General features: G+C 34.0%; 1 protein-coding gene, 1 non-coding gene and 1 pseudogene across 10 annotated transcripts in view; 1 reads left to right on the top strand and 2 right to left on the bottom strand.

Moving 5' to 3' along the window:
* USP42 (ubiquitin specific peptidase 42) overlaps positions 1 to 22,129 on the top strand; it is an 86,560-nt gene that overhangs the window by 47,982 nt on the left and 16,449 nt on the right. For 8 of the 9 annotated variants that reach the window (XM_077140541.1, XM_077140532.1, XM_077140535.1 and 5 more), the window contains 5 exons: positions 11,837 to 11,947; positions 17,291 to 17,393; positions 18,805 to 18,872; positions 20,558 to 20,628; positions 21,623 to 21,717. In XM_077140541.1, the coding sequence (XP_076996656.1) occupies positions 11,837 to 11,947; positions 17,291 to 17,393; positions 18,805 to 18,872; positions 20,558 to 20,628; positions 21,623 to 21,717 (448 nt within the window). The remainder of the gene's footprint in view (positions 1 to 11,836; positions 11,948 to 17,290; positions 17,394 to 18,804; positions 18,873 to 20,557; positions 20,629 to 21,622; positions 21,718 to 22,129) is intronic. The other variant, XM_077140540.1, reaches the window with a different exon arrangement.
* LOC143667886 (U6 spliceosomal RNA) lies at positions 11,217 to 11,320 on the bottom strand. The gene has a single exon (XR_013168193.1). It is a non-coding gene; the product is annotated as a U6 spliceosomal RNA (small nuclear RNA).
* LOC143667775 (zinc finger C2HC domain-containing protein 1A pseudogene) lies at positions 15,496 to 16,521 on the bottom strand (annotated as a pseudogene).

Genomic DNA, 22,129 nt, shown 5'->3' with positions numbered 1-22,129 from the left:
ATAAATGAGATGTATCTCTCCATTGTTTAAGTCATTTTTAATTTCTCTTAGCAGTGTTATATATTTAATTGTGAAATGTAGCAAATATACAAAAAAGCAATACGTTTCAAAGTACATTGTAACAAGTATAGTACAGATTTCAGAGTCTGATAAGGGTTATAGTTCCAGAATTTTAGGTTTTTCCTTCTAGCTGCTCCGAAACCTAGTTTTTCTTAGTACATAATCTAGCTCAGCCTGTCTAGATAGATCATTTAAAAAACCCAAACACATGGAACCCAGAATATATAGTCTTATGCATCTTATATCACATTTATCCTTAAGTATTTCATAGTTTTGATAACTTATAAATGAAGTTCTTAAAGTTTCTGATTTTTATTTCAATATTCTAGCAATGAGCATCAATTTTTGAATATTGACCTCTTATCCTTCAGCCTTGCTAAACTCAATAATCGGTGTCTTTTTCTTTTTTTTTTAATTCCTTAAGACTTTTTATGGAGATAATCATGTGATCTGTGATTAAAGGCAGTTTTACATCTTTTCCAGTCCTTATGCCCTTTGTTTCTTTTCTTTTCTTTTTCTTTTTTTTTTTTTTTCGTAGATAGGCACTGGGAATTGAACCTGGGTCTCTGGCATGGCAGGTGAGAATTCTGCCACTGAGCCACCTTCACACCACCCTTGCCTTTATTTCTTTTACCTGATGCATTACACTGGCCAGGACCTCCATTACAGTGTTGTATAGGTATGTTGAGAGTAGATATCCTTGTTTCTTTCCTGGCCTTAGGGGAAAAAAAAATGTAGTCTTTCACAATTAAGAATGATGTTAGCTGTAGATTTTTCATAGGTATCCTTTATCAGGTTGGGTGTCTGAATTTTTGGATTTTTTCAGACACCCAACCTGATATTTGAATTTAAATTTAAACCTTACATTCCTAGGATAAACCCTACTCGGTCATGATGTATTATCCTTTCTATATATCATTGGATTTGATTTTCCAAAATTTTTAAAAGAATTTTATATTCATGAGGGATAATAGCCTGTAGTTTACTTTCTTATAATGTCTTCCTTTGGCTTTGGCATCAGGGTAATGGTGGCCTTGTAGATATGTTAGGACCTATTTTCTCCTCAGGAAATAGAAGAGTTTGTGTCAAATTGGTGTTACTATTTCCTTAAATAAATGTTCAGTAGATTTAATTAGTGAAGTTATCTGGGCCTTGGAGTTTCTTTGTATGTATGGGTTTTTTTTGTGTGTGTATGCAGGTTTTTTTAATGCATATTTAAATTCCTTATTAGAAATAGGGCTCTTCAGGTTATCTTCTTTTTTTTTTTTTTTTTCAGGGTCCTTTGGTAGTTTGTATCTTTCGAGGAATTTGTCTCCATTCTTGACTTTTATGGCCATCAAGTTATCCATAATATTCTACTATTCTTCTTTTAATCTCTTTAGGAGCTATAGTGATTTCTTCTTTCATTACTGATATTATTAATTGTGTTTCTTCTCTTTTTTCCCTTATAAGTTTGACTAGAAGTTAATTAATCTTACCGATTTTCTCAAAAAACCAGCTCTTGGTTCCATTGTTTTCCTGTTTCATTGATGTTTACTGTTTTTTTTATTTCTATTCCCTTTCTTCTGCTTACATTGTTCTCTTTTTTTTTTTTTTTGTATGGGCAGGCTCCTGGAATCAAACCCAGGTCTCTGGCATGGCAGGCAAGAATTCTGCCACTGGGCCACCATTGCATCACCCTTCTGCTTACTTTGTGTTTAATGTGCTCTTTTACTAATTTCTTAAGATGGAAGCTTAGATCGTTTGATTTGAGGTCTTTCTTTTCTAATAAAGGTGTTGTTTAATGTTGCAAATTTCTCTAGAAGTGCTGCTTTAGCTTCATCCCAAGCATTTTCGCTGTCATATATTAATTTTATTGAATTGAAAATACTTTATAATTTCCCTTATCATTATTTAGAAGTGTTTTGTCTAGTTGCCAAATGTTTGAGGATTTTCCAGAAATCCTCTTGTTATGGATTTCTAATTTAATTCTATTGTGGTAAGAAAATATATTTTCTATTATTTGAATCCTTTTAAGCTTGAAAATTGTTTTATGTACTTGGACAGGGTCTATGTTGATAAATGTTTGTATGCACTTATTGCATCTGCTATTGTTGGTTTCTGTAATCGTCTGTTGTGTTTAGTTAGTTGACAGTGTTTACTGTTTTTTTTGTCTACTTCTATCAAATTTAGAGGTCTTTTTAAATCAACCATAATTGTGAATTTATCTTTTTCTTTTCTGTTCTATCAGTTTTTGCTTCATGGATTTTGAATTGAAGTTCTATCATTTGATTGTTATAACCTTTTGGTGAACTGGTCTATTTTTGATTATTAAGTGTCCCTTATTACCCCAAATAATATCTTTGTTTTGAAATCTACTTTGTCTAATATTAATATAGCCACATCAATTTTCTTATTAATGATAGCACGGTAAATCTTTTTAAATTAATTATTAATTTTAATAATTTTTTGACATGGTAAATCTTTTAATACCTTTTTGCCTTTAACCAAATTTTGTCTTTATATTTAAAATGGATTTCTTATAAACAACCTGTAGTATAGTCTTGCTTTTTTTTATCTACTCTGACAATCTCTGCCTTTTATTGAGCATGTTTAGACCAGTCATGTTTAATGAGATTATAGATATGATTGGGTTTAAGCCGACCATTTTGCTATGTGTCTTGTATAATTCCATGTATTCTTTGTTTCCTTTTTCATCCTTTTCAGTTGGGATATTTTATCTCCTTTATTGGCATATATTATATAACTTTGCTTTCCTTAATAGTTGCTTTAGGGTCTTAATATGCATCTTTAACTGATCACAATTTACTCTGAAATAATATTCCTCTTCACTTGTAGTTGAGAGGATTGTGACAGTATACTTTCATTTCCCCTCTCCCAGTATTTGTTATTATTGCCATATATTTTCCCTTTTACATGTTGTAAACTACATATGTTGTTGTTATTGTTTTGCTTTAAATAGCCTTTACATTAATAATTTTTTAGTTTAGTCTGTTAAATTAAAAAAAGTAATTTAAATATTTTATATTTACTAACTTATTTACCATTTCCAGTGCTTTTCATTCCTTTGTGTAGATCCAGAGTTCCACTAGTATATTTTCCTTATCCCTAAAAGACTCCCATGAACTTTTCTTGCAGGTGGTGAATTCTTTTGAGTTTTTGTCTGAAAAAATCTGTATGTCAGGTTCTTTTTTTAATTAAACTTTTCATATTGAGAAATTTGAAGATTCACATGCAGTTGAAAGAACTAATCCAGAGAGATCCTGTGTCCCCTTACACAGTTTTCTCAAATGGTAACACTTACAAAAGTATGTTATAATATCTCAACCAGGATATTGACATTGATATAGTCAAGATACAGAACATTTCTATCACCTCAAGGATCCTCATATTGCCATTTTTTTCACCTATTTAAAAACAGCCTAGAAACTAAAAAATGGTAATATACCTAAATCCATATTTCGATTGTATGGCCCAAGGAAGGTGTGCAGTGGACTTACTGGTGGGGTATAAGGTGGGCATGACTACTGCAACTCAGATTTCTGGACCCTGGTGTTTGAGGGATTCTGGTGACCCAAGTGGTTGCTCACTGAAGGGTCCTCACTGTGGAGGCAGTAGTGAAGAACCAGGAGGTGAGATGGCTCTTCTGGGCATATCATCCAGCTTCTTGCCCAGAACCCAGGAGTTCACATAGTGGGGCAATAAACCAAGTGGCCACAGTGGCAGGATGGAATTGTTCATGGGCTCAACAACTACCCTGGCCCTCACCAAGGATGATGTAGCTTCTGCCTTTGCTGAAGCCATAAATGGAAACCAAAGCTCATCTACAGCCCCTAATTAGGAGGAATCTCTTCCAACATGATGGTGTGGGTGTGGGTGGGCAGTGACTTGTCTCCCTGGAATAGACATTTATTCTGCATATGGATTTGTTTTTCCTGGTTGCCTTGCAATTTTACTGACTAACATGTTGCCCTTTTATAGGCAAAGCCACTTCCTTCTTACCCTACCTACTCTATAATCCCTGGCAACCACTAATCTTTCACAGATTAAAAGTTTTTAATTTAGATGAAGTCCAGTTTGTCAATTAATCTTTTATAGATTGTGCTTTTAGTATCAAGTCTAAAATTTCTTTGCCTAGCCCTAGATCATAAAGATTTTTTCTTATATTTTTTCCTAAAAGATTTGTAGGTTTTCATTTTACATCTAGGTCTCTGATCCTTAATTTTTGTATGAAATGTGAGTGTATATTGAGATTAATATTTTGGTCTATGGATGTCCATTTTATCTAACACTACTGATTGAAAAGACTGTCTTCCACTGAATTGTTTTTGAACCTTTGTAAAAAATCATTTGGGCCTATTTGTGTTTGTCTGATTTTGGGTTCTCTATTTTCTTCTGTTGGTGTATGTGTCGATTCCTTTATCAGTACCACACAGTCTTGATTACTACTGTAGCTTTGTAATAAATCTTGATATTGGGTAGAGTGATCCCTCTCATTTTATTTTTCCCTTTTAAAATTGTTCTAGCTATTTTAGTTCCTTTGCCTTGCCATATAAATGTTAAAATAAATTTGTCTACATCTATAAAAATTCTTGCTGGGATTTTGTATATGCCTTTTAATTCCTTTTCTTGCCTATTGCACTGCCTAGAACTCCCAGCACTATGTTGAATAAGAGTGGTAAGTGCAAATATCCTTGCCTTGTTCTGATCTTAGGAAAAAAGCATTCAGTCTTTCACCAGTAAGTATGACATTAGCTGTAGGTGTTTTTTTATAGATACTTTTTATTAAGCCAAGGATGTTCCCCTCTAATTCTCTTTTTCTTAGAGATTTATAATGAATGTCTAAATATTTTCAAATACTTTTCTCTATCAATTGATAGAATCGTGATTTTTCTTCTCTAGCCTGTTAATATGTGGTAGATTACATTGATTAATTTTCCCATATTAAACTAACTTTGCCTCCTCAGAATAAGGATCACTTGTTTGTGGTGTATAATTTTTGTCATATCAATGAATTTCATTTCCTAATATTTTGCTAATAATTTTCACATATATTCATAAGAAATATTGGTCTTTATTTTTGTTTTCTTTGTGCTGTCTTTGGTTTTTGTATCAGTGTAATATTGCTTCAGAAAATGAATTGTAATATGTTATTCTTTTTCTATTTTCTGGAAGACATTGTGTAGAATTGATGTTAATTCTTCTTTAAATGTCTGGTAGAATTCACCAGTGAAACTATCTGGGCCTAGAGATTTCTTTTTTGGGAGATACAAAATTCTGAATTCAATTTCCTTAATAGGCAGGCCTATTTAAAGTATTTATGGGGGGGTACTTTAATTTTGGTAGTTTGTTTTATTAATCTCTTGCTCTCTACAGTATCTGTATTGCTACCCCATTTTAGTCATGATATTAGTAATCTGTGCTTTTTCTCCCTTTTCTCCCTTTCTCAGTCTTGCTATGAGTTTGTCAATATTACTGATATTCTCAGTATCTCCATTTTTCTGTTTTTAATTTCATTAATTTCTGTTTTTTATTTATTTTTTATTTTTTTTGCATTTTCTTGCTTTGGGTTTATTTTGTTTTTCCTAGGCTCTTAAAGAGGGAGGTTAGAGTATTGATTTGATACATTTTCTCTTTTCTAATGTATCCATCTAGTGCTGCAAATTTCCCTCAACACTGCCATTATCTGTGCTCCAGAATGTTTGATATGTGGTATTTTTTTATTCCTTTCAATATGTATTTTTAAAAATTTCCCTCAAGACTTCCTCATTGATCCTTGATTATTTAGACATGTGTTTAGTTTACAAGTGTTTGGAGATTTTCCTGTTATCTTTCTCTTAACTGATTTTTAGTTTGATTCAATTGTGGTTAGAGAACACACTATTTCAACTCTCTTAAATTTTTGAAATTTATTTGAAGGGCTAGGATTTGGTCTCTTGGTATGTTTTCAGTGAGTACCTGAGACTAACTTGTCTTTTGTTGTGGGATAGAGTTTTTTATAAATATGGATTAGATCTTGTTGGCTGATTATGTTGTGTTTTGTCTTTTTCTTGCTGGTTTTCTTATTGTTCAATCAGTTATTGATAGAAGGATGTGGAAGCATTTGTCTAGTTCTCCTTTCAGTCCTATCTGTATTTGTTTCACATATTTGCACCTCTCTTGATTGGTATAAACAGATTTGGGATTGTTAAATCTTTTTTTTTTTAAAGCAGTTTTATTGAGATATATTCATATTCCATACAACCCATCCAAAGTGTACAATCAGTGGCTCTCAGTATAATTGCAGAGTTGTACATTCATCACCACAATCAATTTTAGAACATTTTCATTACTCCGAAAAGAAAAACCTCATACTCCTCATACTTTCCTAGTATTGATGGTTAGCATTGATGTGGTATCCTTCTTACATTTGATAAAAGAATATTAAAACATTACTGTCAACTATAGTCCATAGTTTGCATAAGGTCTATTTTTCCTATACATTTTTTTCTGTTCTTTTACTTTCAACCTGCCTATAACTGTTATATTAGAAGTGAATTTCTTGTAGATAAACTTAGATGGATCGTATTTTTAAATCTACTTTTCCAGTCTGTGTCTTTTAAATGGTATATTTAGGACATTTATATTTAAGGTGATTGTTGATGTGTTAGAGCTTAAATCTCCCACTTTGTATTTTGCTTTCTGTTCTGTTTTCGTTTCTTGGTTTTCTTAATCCTGCCTTATCATGGATTACTTGAACATTTTTTAGAATTCCATTTTGATTTATTATTTTGAAATAATTTCAAGCTTACAGGAAAGTTGCAAGAATAATACAAAAACAATACAGAGAACTCCAGTATACCCTTCCTCAGGCACCAAGATATATCAAACTTTTTGCCCCTCCTACTCTCCCTTCCTTCCTATTTTCTAAACATTTGCAAGTAGGTTATATAAATCATGCTCCTTTAACACTTAATACTTTCATGTATAGTTCCAAAGAACAAGGATATTCACTTATGTAGCCACATTAGGTACAGTTACCAAATTTAAGACATAAGTATACAGTTTATATTCCAACTTTTTCAATTGGACATTTTCTCCTCCATTATTAGATCCAGTCCAAACCATCATGTATAGCATTTGTCATTGTCTCTTTAGTCTCTTTTTTAAAAAAAAAAATTGTGATAACATATATACAACATAAAAATTCCCATCTTCCCTACTCCTAAACAAACAATTCAGTAGCATTAATGACATTCACAATGTACTACCATTACACCATCAATTACCAAACCTTTCATTATCCCTAACAGAAATCCTACATGTGTCATGATTAATTTCCTGTTCCCCCATCCCCAGCACCTATAACCAGTATTCTTCCTCTATGAATTTGCCTAGTCCAGTTATTTTGTACAAGTAGAGTCATAGAATATCTTTCTTTTTGTATGTGGCTTATTTCACTCAACATGTCTTCTTCAAAGTTAATCCAAGTTGTAGTAGGTATCAGCACTTCATTATTTGTCCAGCTGAATAATATTCCATTGTATGGATATCCACCATTTTGTTTATCCATTCATAAATTGATGGACATTTGGGTTGCTTCCACCTTTTGACTGCTGTGAATGCTGCTTCTTTGAAAATTGGTGTTCCGAGTCCCTATTTTCAATTCTTTTGGGTGTATACCTAAAAGTGGGATGCCAGGTCACATGGTAGTTCTGTTTAGTTTGTTTAAGAAATGCCAAATTTTTAATGTAATTTTGGTCACTTCCTCTATATATGTTTATAATCACATCAGACAGTATTATAATTTTTTAAAACTTTTTAAATTGTATAATATAATATATATACAAAGCAAAGAAAGAAAAAAGCAGTAGTTTTCAAAGCACTCTTCAATGAGTAGTTATAAGACAGATCCCAGAGTTTGTCGTGGGCTACCATACCATCATCTCAGATTTTCCCTTCTAGCTGCTCCAGAACATTGGAGGCTAGACCAAATAAATATTTTTTTATCATCACAATAGACTTTCTTTTTCTTTTTCATGAAAAGTAATGTACATGCAAAACAATTTCAAAGCACATCAAAACAATTAGTTGAAGAACAGATTTCAGAGTTTGGCATGGATTACAATTCCATAATTTTAGGTTTTTTACTTCTAGCTGCTCCAGGATACTGTGGCTAAAGAAATGTCAGTATAATGATTCAGCAATCATACTCGTTTGTTAAACCTTACCTTCTCTGTATAATTCCACCATCACCTTTGATCTTTCTCCTACTGTTTAGGGGTATTTGGGATATGCCTATTCTAACTTTTTCATGTTGGAAGGGACTGTCAGTAATATGGGGTAGGGAAATGGATCTAGCTGATGTTCTGGAGAGGCTAGGTTTTAGGACTTATCTTGTCCAGGGACCCATCTGGAGGTTGTAGGTTTCTGGAAAGTTACCCTGGTACATGGAACCTTTGTAGGATCTTATATATTGCCCTAGGTGTTCTTTAGGATAGCTGGAATGATTTTCATTGGGGTTTGGTAAGTTATGATAGGTAGTAATGTCTAACTGAAGCTTGCGTAAGAGTGACTTCCAGAGTAGCCTCTTTCACTCTATTTGAACTCTCTCAGCCACTGATACCTTATTTATTACACTTCTTTTCTCTCTTTTGGTCGGGATGACACTGTTGATCCCCCGGCACCAGGGCCGTACTCATCTGGAAGTCATCTCCCATGCCACCAGGGAGACTTTCACCCCTGGCTGTCATGTTCTACTTAGCGGGGAGGGCAGTGATTTCATTTGCAGAGTTGGGCTTAGAGAGACTGTTACAATTTTTGCTTCAGTTGTCAAACATAATTTAGAAAACTCAAGAGGGTAAGGATAGCCTGTTGTATCCATATTTTAAATTTCATATGTTTTCTTTCTTCCTAATGTTCCAGTGTTCCTTTTATCGTTTCCGTTTTGCTTAGAGATCTTCCTTTAGTTGTTCTTTTAGGATAAGTCTGCTGGTGACAGGTTCTCTAAGATTTGCTTCGTCTGACAAGTCTCAATTTAACCTTCATTCCTGAAGGATATTTTTGTTATGTATAGGATTCTGAATTGACAGCTCTTGAAAAATATCGTGTCACTTCCTGCTGGCCTCCATGGTTTTTTTTTTTTGCTTGGGCAGGCACTGGGAATCGAACCTGGCTCTCTGGCATGACAGGTGAGAACTCTGCCACTGTGGCCCGCCCCTCCATGCTTTTTGATGTGAAATCCTACTTTATTTGAATTGTTTTTTTTTTTTTACCGTAGGTAGGTTGTGTTTAGCTGGAGTAGAGTGGTTATTTTCTTAAGTTTTTCTGTTTTGCTAGGTTACCTGATTCCTGGTCCTTTGACTTAGACAAAGCAGGCTATGATTGGGCTTTTTTTTTGTCTGTACCGTTTGGCATTTCTGAGTTGTCACATCTTCAGCTCCAAGTTTGAAATATATGAGGCACAAAGAAAATCCATGAAACTAACCACCATTTGTTCCTTGGGTCCTGAGGCCCCTAGCTTCCCGTTTTTTTTCTTTCTCTACCACTCACAGCTACCTTAGGTTTTTGGGTTTGTTTTTTTTTAAGATTTTTTTTTTTTTTTTATGGTATATGGCGGGGTCACATTTCATTATTTTTCCATGTCAGTTTCCGTTATTACAGTACCGTTTGTTGAATTTGTGCTTGTTTGTTTTTTAGGAAGTGCATGGACCAGGAATCAATCCTGGGTCTCCTGTATGGCAGGCGGGAATTTACCACTGAACTACCCTTGCACCCCCTTACCTTAGGTTTTTAAATACATATATAATGTTTAGAGTTTTTATTTCACTTAGCAGGAGGTATAGAGAAAAGTACCTGTACTCCAACTTCCTAGAAGTAAAAGTCTAATCTTTGGTTTTGAAAGATGTTTTCATAGGGTATAGAATTTTATGTTGACAGTATTTTTCTTTTAATATTTGAAAGGTGTTGCTCTTTAGTCTCCTGGCTTGTGTTGTTTCAGATGAGAAGTTTGTTATTAGTTTTACCTTTGTTCCCATATATGTGTTTCTTTCTTTCTTTTTTTTTCCTAGTTGATTTTAGGATTTTCTTTTTATCACTGGTTTTAAGCACTGTGAGTGGTCCTATGTGTACTTTTCTAAATGTTTCTTCTATTAGGGATTAATTGAAGTTCTTAGATGTGTGGATTTACTGTTTTTATCAAATTTGCCAACCTTCAGTCATATTTTAACAATTTTATTATTTTTAATTGACATATAATCGAATTAATTTTTTTTTAGTTCCATTCTGATTTTAACACATGCATAAATTCATGTAATCACCACCTCAGTCAGGATATAAAACTATTCCCTTACCCTCCAAAAATCCCTTTTGCTATCCTGTTATAAATAATCATTTGTGGAAGTATTTATTCTGTCTCTTTACCCTGAATGCCAATTACATATATACTAGGGACAACTTGAAGTTATCCTGTAACTCACTGATAAGCTTTTTTATTTTTGTTTTTTTTTCTCTTTGTGTTTCATGGTGGGTATTTCCTATTACTGAGTCTTCAAATCCACTAATGTTTTCTTTTGTGGTATCTAGTCTTATTACTACCACCTGGTATATTTTTCATCTAAGACATTTTGTGTTTTTCATCTATAGATGTAGATTTGGTTCTGTTTCCGTGTCTTTCGTTAATGTGCTCTTTTTCTCTACATCCTTAAACTTATGAATTTATCTGTAATTTCATTTTAATGTCCTGTCTTTTGATTCTTTTATTTGTATCATTTCTGAGTCTGTATTGATTGGTTTTCTTCTTGTTATTGGTCATATTTGCCTGCATCTTTGATTGGATACCAGACATCATGCATTTTATGTTGTTGGGTACTGGATTTTTTTTCCCTTTGGTATTTCTTTAAATATTTTTGGAGCTTTGTTCTGAAACACAGTAAATTGGAAATAATTTGGTTCTTTCAAGACTTGCTTTTAAAGCTTTGTTAGTTAGGCGTTGAGTGGCCTTTAGTTTAAGGCAGAATTTTCAACCTCAGTGCTGTTGACCGTTTGGGCTGGAGAATTCTTTGTTGTGGAGGGCTGTCTTATGCTTTGTGGCACGTTTACTAGCATACCTGCTTCTATCCACTAGATGCCAATAGCACCACTTAGCCATGAAAGAAGAATGGTTTTTACATTTTTTTTTACATATGAAATGCTTCATGAATTTGTGTGTCATCCTTGCGTAGGGGCCATGCTAATCTTCTCTGTATTCCAAGTTTAGTATATGTGTTGCTGAAGTGAGCACAGTTTTTACACTTTTTTAAAGTGGTAAAAAAAAGAGAAGATGATGAACAGGAGAAGGAAGAAGAATGTGCAACAGAGACCCCATTTTATCTGGCCAGCAAAGCCAAGATATTTACAGAGAAAGTTTTTGAACCCCTGGCATAGAAGACATTCTTTTACTGTTTTGGAAAAATGGTAGTGTAAGAAAAAGTTCTTGGTTTTCCTCTATAGCAGAGTATAAACTTTTAAATTAGCAAGACTATATATGATTTGAGTCCAATTTTATGCCTACCACTATTTGATGTTGGGCTAGTGTTTAACTCTCTGAGATAACTCCTGTCTTGTAAAACAAACTAATATATATTTATCACTTAGGTTTGTTGGCTAATTAAATAGGATAATGAATAAAAAGTAGATAGTTCAATTTATGACACATAGTAGCTGTTATTTCAGGGTTGTGCCCCTTATTTCTAATTTACTTTGACGTGTACTTATCATATTTTGCTAATTTGGAGGATTATCATTTGTTATCTTTCAGGTCATGCAGAAGGATTTTGTATGATGTGTACAATGCAAGCGCATATTACCCAGGCACTCAGTAATCCTGGGGATGTTATCAAACCAATGTTTGTCATCAATGAGATGCGGCGTAAGTACTATTTTGCAGTAGTTTATATTAATATTTATTAACTAGTCTTCATAGCCTAACTGATAAAAATTAACTCCTTGTGTATTAACAAACAAAAACTTATTTTGTCATGCATGGATATGCCTTTTTACTTAATGACCCTGTTTTTAGGAAAACATTTACTAAAACACATTTTGAAACCTAAAAGCAAAAGAAGACAGAAGAATAGACAGTACTGTTAATATGAACAAATTTTAAATGTTTTTTTAACTCAGAACTTAATAAAATCATTGATAAGTTTTATAATTTTCCCCCCAGCTGTTGGGACTTCTAAGCTGAGTAATGCTAACTCTGATAAACATTTTTACACAGATTTTTAAAAAATAGTGTTTTTTTAATTGTGTTTAAAAGAAATTTTATTAATAAAATCAATCAGCATGCAATACAAACATTCTTAACGTATGAACATTCCATATGTGGTATGCAATCATTGGCTCACAATATCATCACATAGTTGTATATTTATCACCATGATCATTTCTCAGAACATTTACATCACTCCAGAAAAAGAAATAAAAAAAAAATAAAAAACTCATACATCATACCCTTACCCCTCCCTCTTATTGACCACTAGTATTTCCCTCTACCCAGTTTATTTTAACATTTGTTCCCCCTATTATTTATTTATTTTTAATCCATATTTTTTACTCATCTGTCCATACCATTGATAAAAGGAGCATCAGAACAAGGTTTTCACAACCACACAGTCACTTGTGAAAGCTCTGTCATTATACAGTCATCTTAAGGAAACTTGACTACTGGAACACAGCCGAACAGTTTCAGACACTTCCCTTTAGCCTCTCTAATACACCTTAAACTAAAAAGGGGTTATTTATACAATGCCTAAGAATATAACAATAGTTTTTAATTTGGTGATTAGTATTACACTATACATGGTGACAGAAATTGTCAAAATGAAGCTAATTGTACTCTGAAAGAAAAATTTATACTCACAGCTTAGGAAATTCGTGGGTAAATTTCACTTTTTTACTGTTTAATTTTTATATTTCTTTTGCTTTGTATGATCCTATAGTTTGCTTGAAATTTTCTTTTGTACTTTCTACATGTTTTTTGCAGTGGACATTTTTTTTTTAGCATTTTATATTTCATGTTCTATTGAATAGATTTAAAAATGGAGACATTAATGGTAAAATATATATATATATAGCAGGAAAGAGGATGCATAGGTGGTTCAGTGGCTGAATGCTCGCTTTCCATGAGGGACCAGTAGGGTTTGTTTCCCAGACCATGTATCAAAAAATACACACACACATTGGAAAAGAGACAATAGTAGCCACAATCTTACTTTTTCAAGCTAATAAATTCAGAATAATATTTAAGCAATTTTTACATTTCTAATTTAAACTTAAAAATCATTTTTTATTCTATGACACAGGATAAATGAAAATAAAATAAAAATCTAGTTAAAAACCAAAGTATTGACATGCCAATGGGAGAATATTAAATGCAATTAATGTAAAAATGCATTTAAACACAATGTCACAACATGATACATAATGCATAAATATTTCACCTACTTACTGTTTTTTAATAATGTGTGGACTCTGTAATTGGTTGTTTTCTTACCAATTCGTTTTCCATATAGTACATTTAAACATTTATTTGTTACTGTAAGATTTGCTGAGAAATAAATATCACCAGTTCACTTATTTTAAAATCTTCTTCCTTGGCAGACAAAAAAATTACATGCTCTTAAAATATATACTTGAAAAATATATATATACTTGAAGGAAAATAGTGCTCTGTTCTAGATAACAAGAGTTTAATGTTCATATAATTTATAACAAATAGTACAGAAATTACTGAAATGGAATTTTAATATGTACATTAGTCTCCTAAATTTGTTACTGCTTGTTCTAGTTGTTGGGCCAATTTCATTTTTTGACCTCTATGATTGAATAAAAATAATCAGAGAAAAATAATAATAAAAATCAGGAAAGGAAATATAAGCTAAATAAAAGGCAATTCCCATTATACTGAGTTTATTCTGTCTACCAAAAGTAAAAGAGAGAAAAAAGAAAGTACTAATGAGTACAGTTATAAGGTGTAAGCATAAATAAATTTTAGAATTAGGAAATTAGAAAGTTCTGAGCCACAAATTTCTCATTTGATCAGAATCAAAATCCAGAAGCTAGAAACTGCCTAAAGTATAAATATCTCCTTGTACCTTTAAAGTAAGATCAAAGCTCTCTTAGATTTAATTCAACAGAATTTACTGTAGAAATACTGAATATGGCTGCAAAGCAGTCAGAGAGGTTTACTATTAAATACTACATGACACTGAATATGTCAGTGATTCAAGCTGTATTTTATTCAGTTATGGAGTAATAATTTTTACGTTTATTTAATTACATAATAGATTATGCATTAAAATTATTTTCAGTAGCTTTTTATTGTGATATGAATGGTATTTCAAAATTAACACAGATAATATGAGTAGGAAAAAAGTAGATATTCCTTTAAATTACTCATGACTTTATCTAACTGTTCTTCAAGGGTCTAATTCAAGTGCTTTTTACCTATATGACCTACAGGAATGTTTATTACAACTTTTACTTATTAGGTGAGGTGGTTTACTTTAAAAGCTGTTAAAACAATTTCTTCCAAATTCAGATTCATAGAAAATATTTTTCAACTTGTAAGCTTTTATATTGTAAATTAAGTTATATGTATTTTCAAATTTTGCAAAAATCAAATAGTAAATTAAAATTACTCTTTCGACGTGCAATTATGGAAAAGATATGAAAAATTGGAAGAATGATTATGTTCAATTCATACACAGCACTGAAATATCAGTTATGTATTTCAGTCTTGTCTCTCTGAAAAGAAATAGCATAATTTCATTTTTTAAAAATGAGTAACTATTTTTAAATTATGTAATTAATAACACACTGAGTAGAGGGCAATTTAGACCTTAGGGTTTCTTGTTTTTTATATTTTAAGATTTATAAAATTAGGTATTTAAGAGCTCTATGGGAAAATGACCTTACATAACTAATATAACTAAAAATATTACCTTTTTTCGCAAAATTCCAAGCATCACATCTACTATGATACTATTCAAAGATAGGCACTAATTAGAAAAATGTATATTTTGAGTTTTTGCTGGAAGTAACAATTGTCCTAAAGCTCAGCTAAGCACTAGAATTTGAGAGTTTGTGAAGGAATACTTAATGCACTTTAACAACAACAGCAACAACAAGAAATTAACAGCAAAGTTAATGATTCCATTTGAAATTCTTTTTTGACAGGTAAGTGAATATTTCCTTTGAGTGGCAGTTTAGGATATCAGGTATTAATTATATACAGTGTGTGTATACACTAACACACACACACATATTACATAGTCAAAGGATTATGCTCCAAAAATTACTGAAAAAGATACTTTGAATATGTTTAGCACTAAGTAACTAGAGGAAGTGCACTAGCTGTCTTAGCAGCAGTAGTCATAAAACTCTGGACTTAGCTCGTTTTCTTTTGGATTTTGTTCAAAGAACCATTCTTTAAATGCCACATTTACAGCAGAACTTTGGCCACTTTCCGGGGTATTTGGTTTTATACTCATGGCAGAATTTTGGTAAATATCCGATGAATTTCCTTCAGTGCCTTTAATGTTTCTGCCATTAAGTGAAGATATGTAGTCTCTATCTGGCTTGGCTGTGGAGCTCTTAGTATGTTTTTCCTTTGCTTGTAAGTGCACCCAAGGCAGGATTTCTTGCCAACTCAGGTGGTGTGGAATTTCGAGATTTGATGCTAGTGCCTACCTGGGGGCTGCTATCCCTTTATGGGGAGGGAGTAAGATCTGAAATTTGTCTCCCAAAGAACTGCCAACTGAAGACACTTTTCCTGAAGTCACACCTATAACAGTTCTGTTAGTGCCACTTGGTTGTGTGTGAAGATCCTGATGACGTTGTTCCTGGAGAATTTGACTTTCTAAGTGTAGGAAATTTATACTGTGCCTGGGTAGTCGGCTTTCCTTTGGTATCAGTAGAAAATTTGCCTTTGTTACTAATATGTGTCGCCTGTTCTTTACAGAAATTTGTGTGTCCATCAGCTGAATTTTCATTGAATCTCCTTTGGCAGTATAGGCACTGAATATAATCAGGATCATAAGAGGGAGGAGAAGGTGAAAGTTTGCCTCCCTCTTTAAGTCCCTGATCAAGTCCTTTAGCTTCTCTTATGGTGGCAGTGAATTAATGTTTTCTTCTCCAATTAGATGGTTTCTTTGGTGGTTCTGGCCTAGGCTTAAGAGGATTTACTGTTGTAATATCAGTTCTTTCAACTCTGTCTGCTTGAATATAAAGTCTTCCCTTTTTAAGTGGCAGTTTTCTGTCAAATAGGTCCATGTTTTTTAATGCTGCTGGAAAGAATATTCTTCCACATATCTTGCAGGGTAACAGTTCTCCAGCTTGAACAACACTTCCAATTTCTTCAGTCCCTCTGTTGTGCCACCACCTTAGCTTGGGTAGATTTCTCCCGCAGTGCCCGCCATCACTCAGCTCCCTGCAGTGCATTTGTACATCATCTTATTAATTGAGTCAGAATAAAAAATACATGCAAATGAAACTATAACTCTTAATCTGGTATCTAGCTGGGTAATTTTAAGGATGCATAATGATACAGTGAGAAACCATAATCCTTTTGCCTAAAAAGCCGCTGAGAATTAGAGAGGCATTATGTTGGCTCTCGGCACTTTTGAGAACAGAAATGCAGATGTTTTGAAAACATTGTTGGATCCTGGCAAAATTTTTCCCAGTAGAGGTTTTTGTTTATTTGTTATTTTGTTGTTTATTTGATGTATCAGTTATAATTCTTTTAAATCTAATTTTTAAGAAAATGACATTGCTCTGTGTGGATGTATTGGGCAGAATTTAAATGGGTTTAGACATTTATGTTTGATATTGATTTTATTGTCATGGAGCTCTAGCACCCAAATTTAAAATGTGTGCTCCGACCAAAACATTTTGGATAAATTTTTGAGATAATACAAAGTTGAATTTATTTAAGTATAATTTCATTAACTTGCTAAAGACATAGACTCTTTAGTGTATTAAACTACTCTTGTTCTCTTACTCTCAAAAACTCCAGCCCATGTGGTTCCCAGTGGTCTAAAGAATGTGGTCCTAGCTATCCTTAGGGTAGCTTGTATTAGTGCTATTTCCTCAGAAAATAATTATTCTGGTGTTTTTCTAATCAAAGCATTATCATGAGATGCAACCTTTGGGGATCCAGTGTGGACACATTATATGTGATGATTCAACTTTGTCTACTTACATTTTGTAGGTATAGCAAGGCACTTTCGTTTTGGAAACCAAGAAGATGCCCATGAATTTCTTCAGTACACTGTTGATGCTATGCAAAAAGCATGTTTGAATGGCAGCAATAAGTAAGTACAACAACACATCGGTCATTTACGTTGAGAAGTACTTAGATCTATGTTTGTTTCACCTTTTGGCTTTGCATTACTTCTGTCCCAACCTAAATGTGTTATTTTTGTGTGCTTAAAATTTAAAAAGATAAACTTACTATTTTGGTTTGTCAATGCTGCTGGAATGCAATATACCAGAAATGGAACAGCTTTTAAAAAAGGGAATTTATTAAGCTACAAGTTCGCCATTCTAAGGCCATAAAAATGTTCATAGTAAGGCATCCAGAGGAAGATACCTTGACTCAAAAAAGGGCCAGTAACATTTCTCGGCTCGGAAGACACATGGGGACACCTGCTACCTTTCTCTCCCGGCTTCTTGTTTCAAAAGGCTTCTCCAGGGGTGTTTTCCTTCTGCAGCTCCAAATGTCTCTGAGTGTGCCAACTCTGAAGCTTTTTCCAAAATGGTTCCCTCTTAAAGGATTCCAGTAAGTGAGCCACCTTGTATGGGTGGAGACACCTCTCCATGTAAACCACCTAATCAAAAGTCCCACCCAAAAATATTGAATCAAAATTAAAGAACATGGCTTCTCTGAGGCACACAATGGTTTCACACTAGCACACTTACCATAAAAGTTTGAATTTGTTCAATTATAGATGTCAGGAAATGAATATTGGTCTTGCCGTTATTTAATTTCTAAGTATCAGTTCAGCTCTGCAGATCTGAAATTGGCTACCTCTACTTTTTTGTCGTGCCTGCCATTTTTTCCTGTTGACCTCTGGCCTTGGAAACTGTACTTGTTTCCTGCCTATTTCTCACTTCAGTCAGTTACCAGTTGCTATAGCTTCTTCCTTAAAACATAAATGCATGCTCTAGAGGGCGGGCCACCATAGCTCAGCAGACAGAGTTCTCGCCTGCCACACCAGGGACCCAGTTTTGATTCCTGGTGCCTGCCCATGCAAAAAAAAGCCATAAATGCACACTCTAGAGAGAGATTGGGAAAGCAATTAATAACACTTGATATTGCATATACACACCTGGTGCTGCTCCTTGTCTACTCCCATTGCTGCCCCCACTCCATCGTCCAGGCTGTTATCATCGGATGATGGGGTACTACGAGACATGCGCTTCACATGTGGTGTCCCAAGTCTGCTTATGGTGTCTGTCCTCACTTATTGCTTTAGGGCCAAATTTCTACCTTGCTTTCAAGTTCCTACATCTTCTAGTTTATACTATTCTGCCTCCTTTCCTGTCATTCCCCAAACCGTCACTGTGTTCTGATCAGGCAGGACTACTGATCTGGCTTTCCTGTTCGTATTCTTATTCATACTTAAATGCTTGATTTAGTAGACATATGCTTTTAAAATCTGTTTGTGAACTCCATGATTTCTGCAGAACTCTACTCTCATATTACTGTTTGTCTTTTTTCAGATTAGACAGACATACCCAGGCTACCACATTCGTTTGTCAAATATTTGGAGGATACCTAAGATCTAGAGGTAAACTTTTGTTTAAAAGTTGATAAAGTGATGCATGTGGTTAAAAAAAATGCAAATGGACACGGTGCTCAGAATCCATGTAACGCGCCCACAACCTAATGCCAGGTTCTGCTGTGACGGCATTAACATGCTGGGCATGCAGCCCTCATGCCCCCCTCAGCCCTGAGGCAGGTTGACCCAGATGACCTGCCCTCCAGGTTGTACCAGGCCTGCTCTGCCACACTGGAGGCGGAGCAGGGTCCTTCCTCATGGCAGGGGCCCTGGGTCTCCTCTCCTGAGCATGACCGGTCATGTTCATCATGCTTATGTCCCCCTCCCCACCCCACCCCAGTGTTTATGCTCAGTGCTTGAATTATTAGTTCAACTGTGGCCAAAGACAAAATTTCCTCCAGAAGTAGAGGGGAGCAGGCAGCAAGAGTTGCTTAGAGTCACAGTATAGTGACCACAGCCACGCCAACCTCTCTTGCTGGGCCCTGCTAGCATTCCTGAGGCCTAATTGGACTGACTTTGGACCCCAGATAAGCAGCAGTGTCTTCGGGGTCACCTATATTTTTGATCATTTTAATGTACACAAACTCAGTCAAAATAGGAACTATAGATGCAGCAGCATTTAATGCCTCATATAAAGCAATGCCTATTTTTCAAGTTTCAAATGCATATATCTACATAGACATGCTTACTGAGAAGTTAGGTCTATGGTAGACCAGAAACCACAAGTTGTGATTTCTCATTTTCTTAGAAAACATTTCTATTTACAGTAAATGTGGTTATTATGTAAATAATGCACGTATCCTGATTTCTGGAATATTTATGCAATGAATATACTCCCACAATGTGCATGAAGAAATATTCTGTACTATTAATATTTTGTTGTAATAGTTAGTACAGTTGAAGTGTGTAAGACTATAAAAGCTCGTGTAAATACTGTGTTTATGCAATAAAAATCAATGTATTGTTAAATAAAACCAAAAAAATATGCAAATGGTGGGAAAGTTTTAATAATGAAAAGAAAATCTCCCCCAAGCCCAGACTCCATCCCCTCTCCCCTAAAGACAACCACTATACCAGTTTGTAGTATATTCTTCTAGTTGTTTCCTGTACATGAACAAAATGGGAGTATACTTGACATATCCCTTTCATTTGTCTCTTAGCATTAGGAATCATTTCACATTTTGGCACGTGTAGGTTTAATGGTCTTTTTCACAGATGTACTCGTATTCCATTTATCTATTCCATGTTATCTAGTCTCCTATGATGAATATTTAGGTTATTAAAACATTTTTTTTAATTATTACCATCAGTAGTTCATTGAACATCCTTGTACACATACTTTATAGCCTTGTAAAAGTATACTTTTTAATATACATTTGTAGGATAAATTCTTAGTATTGGAATTTCTGCATCAAAGGGTGTGTGTATTTACAATTTTGATACTGCAATATCATCCTTCCAGGATGTTACACCAACTAAGATTCCAACCAGCAGTGTACACGGGGCCAAATTTCCTTCTCACCCACACTGTGTGTGATATATACTTTTTAAAACTTTGCCCAATCTGGTTGGGAAAAAAGTTGTGTGTTGTTTCATTTTTATTTTGAAATAGTATTTGTGTTCCACAATTTCAATACTTGGTACTGCCATATGAATATTCTTTGCTTATTCTTTGCATTTTATTTTTATTTCAGTCAAATGTTTAAATTGCAAGGGCGTTTCAGATACTTTTGATCCATATCTCGATATAACATTGGAGATAAAGGTAAATTTGATAATTGTTGTGGTGATTAAGTTTAAAAATAAGTCATACTTGATATAACTATGTATTTATAGTTCATGTGTAATTGAGACTATCCTTTTTAGACACTATGGATTGAAAATTTTAAAACGTTCAGATTTCACTTAGAAGAAGGCATCATAAAAAACTTAAAACACTTCATCTTTTTTACCACTCTTCTACTTTTCATTTAATACGTCTTAATAAAACCTGAAGATTTTTTTTTTTTTTTAAGTATTTTTTTATTTTATTATTTTTTGTTTGTTTGTTTGTTTTTTACATGGGCTGGGGCCGGGAATCGAACCGGGGTCCTCCGGCATGGCAGGCAAGCACTCTTGCCCGCTGAGCCACCGCGGCCCGCCCAAAACCTGAAGATTTTGATGCCTTTATTTGCATTTTGGCAAAGGATTCTAATATGATCTAGATAGCCAAATTTAGATGGCTATTCTTCAGAAATTTTTATTTCTTGAATTTTCTAAACTCCTTATGTTTTTTTGCTGTCATTAAGCTTTTGCTTTTTTGGTTACAAATGCAGTACATGTTTAGGCTAGAAATGACAAACATTGCAGATATATATAAAATCTAATCCCTGAAAATTAACTCTTATTAAATTTGATATATATTGTTCCATTTTTATAAAAATTGAATTAGACCTTATGTGTGTTTGGCCATTTGCTGTTTCACACTATTTTAAATAGTGGTGCAGTGAGCAACCTATTTATTTATTTTTGTTCACTTATTATGCTCATTTTTTAATAAGAGGGAGATAATTTGATGTGTTCCTATATATATATGTATATATATATATACACACACACATATATATATGTGTGTGAACACCATAATAAAGGAAAATTATTTTTTTAGCATAAATAATTCATTTGCTTTTACGCCGTTTGTGTGTTCTGGGGTTTTTTGCTTGTTGTTTGAACACTTGGCAGTGAGTTGTGACGTGGTGTCTTTGCTGTTTTCTTTCCAGGCTGCTCAGAGTGTTAATAAGGCATTGGAGCAGTTTGTGAAGCCGGAACAGCTCGATGGTGAAAACTCCTACAAGTGTAGCAAGTATGATGGATGGTAGTTTAGACTCTAATGTCAGTTGCCACAGTAGGGAAGGCAGGGAGACTTGGTTTGAGAGAGTTTGGACAGTCTGAATAACCCCTCTAGATTCCCTTTAGCTTTTGATATCAACTGGGAAGACACTGGGTCTCTCCAAGGACCAAAGCTTTCATTGTCCAAATGTTTACTCTCTTTAGAGATGTACAACTCTGTGCCCTTGGGAAACTTGGTGCATCATCACTGTGTGAATTAGGTGGGAGAAGAGTGAGGTAGGATCATCTGTAGACCACAGATTAATCCTGCCTTGTAGGAAGATACAGCTTTGGAGTACAGTCTTTGTCCAACAGTGTTTTCATTGACTATCCTTTTATAAATAGATTGGGAAGGGGGTGGCCAGACACTCTCCCAGAATAACCATCTTTCTCTCTTA

This window comes from Tamandua tetradactyla, chromosome 23 (assembly GCF_023851605.1).
Source record: "Tamandua tetradactyla isolate mTamTet1 chromosome 23, mTamTet1.pri, whole genome shotgun sequence".
In the NCBI taxonomy this organism is placed as follows: Eukaryota; Metazoa; Chordata; class Mammalia; order Pilosa; family Myrmecophagidae; genus Tamandua; species Tamandua tetradactyla.
The sequence above is the reverse complement of the archived record's forward strand: the minus strand, read 5'-3'. Positions and strand labels throughout refer to the sequence as shown.